Here is an 8073-nt window from a genome sequence, read left to right as displayed (position 1 = left end):
TGGTGGTGGGGGTCAGCACCACCTCTCCTCACCGACCTTGCCCGCTGCCCAGGTTCATGAGCTCCGTGCTTCTCCTGCTGCCGCGGGCCCACGGTGTGATGAAGACGCTCTGCCTGGAGGTGGTGCTGTGTCGTGCAGACGAGAGGGCGGACCTGTACCTGCAGTTAGAGAGCAGGGGTTTCGCGCAGCTCATGAGGCACAGGTGAGTGCGTCCTCGGATGCAGCTGGCTCGTAAAACGTCCCTTTGCTCAGCTGTTCCCCTCCACTCAAGGCACTTGCAGGTTGTCGCTACGTGTGTGTTCCCTCTGCATCTGCGTCTTTTCTCGTCTTGCCTGTGTGCACATTTTTCCATAGTGATGAACTGTGTCGTTGTGTCCTGATTTTCTCCATTCAGTGCTTACTAAGTATCTGCTGTGTATAGAGCATTCAACTGGTGCTTATTTAAGCAGGTAGACACACGAGGAAGCAGGCGTGCACCGTCAGGACCCAGGCTGCACTTAACCCCCTGCTTGACACGCCAGTGCATGACTAGCACTTGAAGCCATTTTTTAAAGTCGTAACATCCTTTCTGTTTAGCTTATTTTGTTTGACATTGCCGGGTTTTTGAAAATGAACTTTTTATTTTGGAATAATCTTATTTTTACAGAAAAGGTAAGAGATAGTACGTAGGATTCCCACACACCTTTCACCAGGTTCCCCATCTTACATAATCACGGTGAGTTCGTCACAACCAAGGAGTTAACGTTAGTACATGTCTGTGAACAAGGCTGGACTTTATTTGCATTCAGCAGTTTCCTCACTGACGCCCTTTTTCTATTCTAGGATCCAGGCAAGATACCACGTTGTTAATTTACTTTTAATAATCTAGCCCGCGATAATTATTTTCAAGAATGTAATTTTTATATAAGTGTAGTATTACCTATAATATATATTTTTTTGTTTTTTTGCGGTACACGGGCCTCTCACTGCTGTGGCCTCTCCCGTTGCGGAGCACAGGCTCCGGACGTGCAGGCTCAGCGGCCATGGCTCACGGGCCCAGCCGCTCCGCGGCATGTGGGCTCTTCCCGGACCGGGACGCGAACCCGCGTCCCCTGCATTGGCAGGCGGGCTCTCAACCACTGCGCCACCAGGGAAGCCCTAATATCATATTTTGAAATACAGAACATCACAAAAAAGAAAAAGTTACCTGTCATATCTGAAAGTCTAGTAATAACAACTGTCGAATTTGTGTGTTTTTAAAAATCCCTCTTACCGTAGAGACGACGAGAGACAGAAAGTGTGTTTGGACATAATTTACAAGCTGATGGCAAGATTGAAGCCCGTGGAGCTCCGGGGACTCCTGAGCCCTGTGGCGGAGTTCCTGTCTCACCCCTCTGCTCTGTGCCGGGAGCGGATGTACAGTATCCTCATGTGGGTTCACGACAACTACCGGTGAGCTCCGCTCTGACAGTTTACGGCGCAGTCTTTGGGGGACCGTTTGGGTGCCTTTAGCAGTCTGGAACGATTAAGATGAATGATAAAGTATTTAAAAATATGTCATTAATAATTGAAACAAGTTTAGTGTATTGAAATATATCCTTACCTTAATTGATTTTGTGTTACCTGTGGGAAATACTCAGAGCGTGGCATTATGGGTTGAGCTGAAAGTGTAACTTGTTTCCATAGTTATCCCTTTACAGTCTGACAAGATTAAGGAAAGGGGCTGCTGGGATGTTTCCTCCTTTGGGGCTGCGACCACGCCACTCCTCATGGGGCCTCATGGGGCCTCTGTGGCCCTGTTCCCCCAGCCGCACCAAGGGCCCGTGTCAGGGTGCAGGTGCCGGAGGGTGGGTTTGGAAGTTCGCGGGAAGAGGCAGGTTTTGTTTCTTCAATTCTGGACAGTGCTCTTGGGGTTGAACAAAAGCAACAGAAGGAGCATCAATGGATTTGTCATTTTGTCACTTTTCTCAGAGATCCAGAGAGCCAGGCAGATGATGACTCCCAAGAAGTATTCAAGTTGGCGAAAGACGTGTTGATCCAAGGATTGACCGACGAGAATCCCGGCCTTCAGTATGTGCCCCTCCTGCAACAGCTGGGCTGGGCGGGCATACTCAGGGGGTCTCGTTCTTGGCCAGTGTGGGGTCTTTCAGAGGTGTTGGAAGCACATTTGCAGTATCAGCATTTTCTCTGCCTCTTGCTTCCATAGTGTGTGATAAAAATGTATTTCAAATCACATTAAGACCTAAAAATCCTGACACGTTACTTTAACATAAAAGCCTTGAAAAAGTGGCGCGGGTTCACACTCTCTCTGCTGTGCCGTGACGTACAGCATTTCAAGATGAGAAATCTGTAATAAAAATTAGTGGGTTATTGTTTCCCGTTTAACCCAGAGTGAGGTCTCACTGTGTGTATCAGTATCGGGTGACATGTTTGCAGCCTTGGAAATTGGAGGGCGCTCCAGGGTGATCACACGTGGAGAGAGGACAGTTGTTCCCCCGAGGGCTAATTACGTTACACTGCATAAGGAGCAGTGTAGACTTCTTCGTATGATTCTGTATATCAGCGGACTTTTAACTGTGCTGGAATTTTTAATTCATTAAAAGTTGTATTTGGATTTCTTAAACCTTCACAAATTATAAAGCCTAATCTGGTTTTTAACCAGAATAGTTTGAATATTTTATATTCATATTATGTTTTGAATATTGTATAGCACTGACTTTTAGAGTGAATTGTCTTATTAGCAAGGCAATGAAGGACTATATATGTAATTTCTTTCAATGTTTTCTCAGTTTCAAAATATCTAATGTTGTATTCTCATCTTTGGAAACTTGCCAGGTAAGAGATGAGAATAACACCACCTAGTTTCACCTCTTGCTAAATAATGCTAACATTTTGGAATCTTTCTCCCCTTCAGCACATACATTGTTTGTAAGTCAGCTTACCCTGTTGACACAGTTTTGCCTATGGTTGCCCTGCGTTGAGCTCTGGGCGGGGGCGGTGGGGGGGCGGCAGGAGATGCCTTCCCTGCCGGGCACACGTACAGGCCTCCTTCTCTTCTTTCCTCTCTGCCCTTCAGATTAATGATTCGGAACTTCTGGAGCCACGAAACTAGGTTGCCGTCAAACACCTTGGACCGCTTGCTGGCCCTAAATTCCTTATATTCTCCGAAGATAGAAGTGCGCTTCTTAAGTTTAGCGACAGATTTTCTGCTTGAAATGACCAGCGTGAGCCCCGACTTCCATAGTCCCGTGTTCGAGCACCCTCTGTCGGAGTGTGAGTTTCAGGTGAGCTCTCACCCCTGTGATCTGAGCTTTCCCTGCCTGTTGCTCAGCAGACATTGTCCACTAGTGTTAAATGCCTTCCTCTTTTCTTTAATTGAGGTATAAATGAAGTATAGCATTGGATTAGTTTCAGGTGTACGTGGTAATGATTCGGTGTTTGTATGTATTACAAAGTCACCACCACAATAAATCCAGTTAACATCCGTCACCTCCCAGTTACACATTTTCTTCTTGTGATGAGAACTTGCAAGCTCTACTCTCTCAGCAGCTTTCAAATACGCAGCAGTCACCATGTGTACATTGTACCCCAGGACTTACTTCTTTTATAGCTGGAGGTTTGTATCTTTTGACCCCCTTTACCCATTTCTCCCATCCCCTACCCCTCACCACCAGTCTGCTCTCTGTTTTTATAAGCTTGGTTTGTTTTTTGTTCCAGATTCTACATATGAATAAGACCATACAGTATTTGTCTTTCTCTCTGACTTATTTCTTGTAGCCTTCAAGGTCCATCCATGTTGTTGGCAAATGGCAGGATGTCATTGTTTTTCAGGGCTGAGCAGTATTTCATTGTGTGTGCATGTCTGTGTGTGTGTGTGCGTGTGTGTGTATGTACACCACATCTTCTTTATCCATTCATCTGGCGATGGACCCTTAGGTTGTTCCCATGTCTAGGCTATTGTAAATAGTGCTGCTATGAACATTAGGGTGCCTGGATCTTTTTTTTTTTTTTTTGCTGCGTTGGGTCTTTGTTGCCGCGTGCAGGCTTTCTCTAGTTGTGGTGAGTGGGGCCTACCCTTCGTTGTGGTGCGCAGGCTTCTCATTGCGGTGGTGTCTCGTTGCGGAGCACGGGCTCTAGGCCTGTGGGCTTCAGTAGTTGTGGCACACGGGCTCAGTAGCTGTGGCTCGCGGGCTTAGTTGCTCCACGGCATGTGGGGTCTTCCCGGACCAGGGCTCAAACCCGTGTTCCCTGCACTGGCCGGCGGATTCTTAACCACTGTGCCACCAGGGAAGTCCTAGGTTGCCTGTATCTTTTCAAATTAGTGTTTTCGTTCTCTTTGGATAAATACACAGGCGTGGAATTGCTGGATCGTATGGTAGTTGTATTTTAAGTTTCCTGAGGAAGCTCCACAGTTTTCCACAGTGGCTGCACCAGCTTACAGCCCCAACAGCAGTGCACAGGGCCCCCTTCTGATGACACCCATCCTGACAGGTGCGAGGTGATGTCTCGCTGTGCTTTGGTCGGCGTTGCCCTGACGACCAGCGTGCTGGCTTCCTGATGTTATTTGGAATCCACGCACGTTCTTCCTGAGACAGCGCCTGTGCGTCACTCTGCACGCGGCGCACCCTCGTCCCTTCAGCCTCCACGTAGCTGTTCCTCTCTCCCCTCCCGCCACCCCCGTAGATGCCCGTTGGCGCCTCGGCCCAGCAGCCGCGGTGGCGCAGCCCCGTTGGCGCCTCGGCCCAGCAGCCCCAGCCCTCGGCCCAGAGCTCCTGGAGCAGAGCCCGCCCTGCCACCCCCGCGACCCTAGCGCCTGGCGGTCTGGGCGCCGGGTGGGGGCTGGGTGCTCAGAGGAGCTGAGGCGTTTCCTGAGGGTGGGCGTGAGCCTCTGGATGCAGAGTGTGGAGCAGTAGGAAAGGGTTTTTTCCTCCCCAGGACTGATGGGCTTGTCTAGTTGGCAGATAACTGTTCCGTTAAAACTCAGTTTGAAAAGGTTCTTAAGCTACTTCTCACAGAGACACATGAAGTTATAGTACGTACGTGCTGATGGGACCATTAGATTTTAAATAAAGCATTTGAGTGTTGCCGAGAAGGGCCACTGCTTCACCTGAAACTCTCGTGTGCAGGAGTATTCTATTGATCCCGACTGGCGCTGTCGGAGCACGGTCCTCACTCCGATGTTCCTGGAGACCCAGGCCTCCCAGAGTGCGCTCCAGGCCCGGACGCAGGATGGGCCCCTCTCGGCTCGGCGGGGGCTGGCCGGGCAGGTCCGGGCCACCCAGCAGCAGCTCGACTTCACACCCACACAGAGTGCAGGTAACGCGTCTGCCGCGAGGCGCCGGCTGTCGGGGCAGCAGGGACCCCCCAGAAGACATGAAGGAGGAGGGGGGCTGAGTTCCTGGAGGGCAGACTCGGGGGGTGGGCGGGGACAGGAGTCCCGTGGGGACAGTCCTGGGGGTGGAGGTGGGGACGGCTGCTCAACCAGCAGGCATGCTGGGCGCTTAGAAGCGTGGAGTCCGATGGGCGTCCTGTGTCCACCACAGCCAAGAAAGGGAAGAAAAGGGTTATTTCTGATTGGAGAAAGCAGGAAGAGTCTTAGTACGTGTACGTTTTGGTTTCATTTAGTGCATCATGTTTAAAACCCCTTATTACCTCAGAAGCAAAGCAGAGCTAAACCAGATTCATCTCCTGTGTTTGTAGTTCATTAAACTTTCCTTTCTCAAATGAGTCAGCTGGTTCCTTTGATCAGCAGAGTACAAGTTGTAGAGTGAAATCCCCAAGTGGTTTTATGTAAATTCTTCAGTGCTTTTCCTTCGTGGGATTTCTTCACATTTCTGTTGGTTCTAGAAATAGGAGTGATTTGGACAGTTAGTGTGGAACTTTTATGACACTGATGCTAGAAATCACGGACCTTAGTACCTTGTTGCAGACACAAAGTATCGTTCTTAGGAGCAGGTGACATGTCTCCCACTTCTCACGTTGAGGACACGGGAGCCCGCCGCCCGTGTCTTCCCGCGGGGACCTGGCCGGCTCCCGTCTTGGTCACTGCTGCCAGGCGGCGGCCTCTGCTCTCGAGCGGCGTGTCCGCGGCGTGTCCCCGCTGCCCTGACGCGCCTGTCACGCCTGTTTGCAGGGGGAGGAGGCTCCTGCCACTGGCTGACGGGGGGCAGCATTGACCCGCTGGGGGACGGCTCGGCCCCCGCCACCGAGTCCTCGCCCTCGTCCTCGTCCTTGCTGTTTGCCCACAAGAGGCCTGAGGGGTTGCGCGGGGCAGCCCCAAAGTCAGTGGGACCCGACTTTGGGAAGAAAAGGCTGCGCCTCCCAGGGGACGAGGTGGACAACGGAGCAAAAGGTAGGCGGTCGCCGAGGTGTGTTGAAACGCGCGCCTCCGTGAGCCTGTGGCTGTCCCCGCGTCCCGGCCCCCGCGTGGCGCCCAGCACTGTGGAAGCATGGTTCGGGGTCCAGAAAGCGGTTGAGTAAAGTGGGCTCAGCCCCGTCGCTTAGTGACTTTCTGGAAGTTTAGGGGTCACAAGAGGAGGTAGGATGTGGAGGCTGAGCCTCAGAGAGTTGAGGTCCGGATGGGGTAGAGAGGGGTCAGGCCAGGCCTGGACGGTGGGGAGTGAGGACACAGGCGGTCAGCTCGGGGCCGGGGCGGGGGCAGGTAAGGAGGCTGATGGGGTGGGCTGGGGGCCCTGGGAGGAGCCCCGGCTCAGGCGGGGAGCCAGCAGACAGGCCAGCGCCTCAGACTCGCGGGAAGCGATGGCATCCGCCCTCGGCCAGGTCCCTCGTGCGACTTCTACAGCTCCGGTTGGCGTTTTTATTGCCCCTTTCCTTTGGGTCTCAGTCACTCTCTCTGGCTCTGCGTCCCCAGCCCTCGCCCGCCCCGCACCCACTCGTGGGAAGCGCGTGCCCTAGCCCTGGGCTCACCCACGTGCCCGAGCAGTTCACGCCTGAGCTGGGGTCACGTGGGCCTCTTTTCCCGTCGCGTGCGGTAGTTTTTCCTGGGTAGTAACGGCTACTCCTTCCTTCTGTGTGGACGTGTAGTTGGTTTACAGTGTTGCATGAGTCTCTGCTGTTCGGCACAGTGACTCGCCGACACACAGATGTTCTTTTCTTATATTCTTTTCCGTCATGGTCTATCACAGGGCATTGAGTGTATGACTGTTTTCTTTTTCTTTTTTTACTTCTACCAACTTTATTTGCCAGGTGTCAGCCATTCAGGTTTCTAAACCAACAGACTTCTTTTCATATTTATATTTTTATAATTATGAAATATTTCAGATATAAACAAAATAAAAATAATATATTTGACATTCCTGTATCCACAGCCAGGCTTTACCAAATTTAACTTTTGCCACAATTATTTCAGTTAAAGAAAAAACCCTAAACAAAAACTCTCCCAAATTGTATTTCACTCCCCTCCATAATCTTCCCAGAGGTAATCTTCGGTCCTGAATTTTGTGTAGCTCATTTCCACAGGTAATTTATGTACTTTTATTCATAACTTATATTCATAAAAAAAGTAAGGCATTGCTCTGCATGTTTTATAAAATATTATAAAATGTTTCTATTTTCTACATGCACACTTTTTGTTCAATATTGTTTATCCATATTGATACACATAGCACAAGTTTCTTTTAAATCATTGCATAGGATTCAGTAGAATGAATATACAAGAGACTGTCAATACTCTGTTTATGAACATTTCGGGTTTTTTTTTTTTCTTTTCTTCCCCTTTCCTTTTTTTTTCTTTTCTTTTTTTCTTTTCACTCATTATTTCGAACAAAGTTACAGGAGCAGCTTCTTGTGTACGTGACTATTTTCTTTAGCTGTTTGGCTTTCTACACATTTGTCCCCTAGTTTCCTCTGAGTTGCACAGCTGTTGTCTGTGTGAAATCTCCCTTGAGCCTCCGAGTGCTGCGTCCAGGCTGCTGGCCTCGGACTGTCCTTCCTCGGTCTGGTCCTCCTTCCTGGGGGGCACCTCCCCGGAGACCTTCCAGGGTAGGGGTCAGCGTGGTGGCTCTTGTGATGCAATGCTATTCACTGCTTTGCAGGCACTGGTGCTTGTGGGGACAGAGCTCTGGGCTCTGAGGA

General features: G+C 50.3%; 1 protein-coding gene across 4 annotated transcripts in view; it reads left to right on the top strand.

Moving 5' to 3' along the window:
- The window catches only part of PRKDC (protein kinase, DNA-activated, catalytic subunit), a 149612-nt gene that overhangs the window by 96129 nt on the left and 45410 nt on the right, over positions 1 to 8073 (top strand). For all 4 annotated transcript variants that reach the window (XM_024742667.1, XM_024742668.1, XM_024742666.1 and 1 more), the window contains exons 54-59: positions 53 to 202; positions 1258 to 1431; positions 1951 to 2049; positions 3056 to 3263; positions 5106 to 5295; positions 6113 to 6331. In XM_024742667.1, coding sequence (XP_024598435.1) covers positions 53 to 202; positions 1258 to 1431; positions 1951 to 2049; positions 3056 to 3263; positions 5106 to 5295; positions 6113 to 6331 — 1040 coding nt within the window. The remainder of the gene's footprint in view (positions 1 to 52; positions 203 to 1257; positions 1432 to 1950; positions 2050 to 3055; positions 3264 to 5105; positions 5296 to 6112; positions 6332 to 8073) is intronic.

This window comes from Neophocaena asiaeorientalis, unplaced genomic scaffold (assembly GCF_003031525.2).
Source record: "Neophocaena asiaeorientalis asiaeorientalis breed wild unplaced genomic scaffold, Neophocaena_asiaeorientalis_V1.1 scaffold226, whole genome shotgun sequence".
Taxonomy (NCBI): Eukaryota; Metazoa; Chordata; class Mammalia; order Artiodactyla; family Phocoenidae; genus Neophocaena; species Neophocaena asiaeorientalis.
The sequence above is the reverse complement of the archived record's forward strand: the minus strand, read 5'-3'. Positions and strand labels throughout refer to the sequence as shown.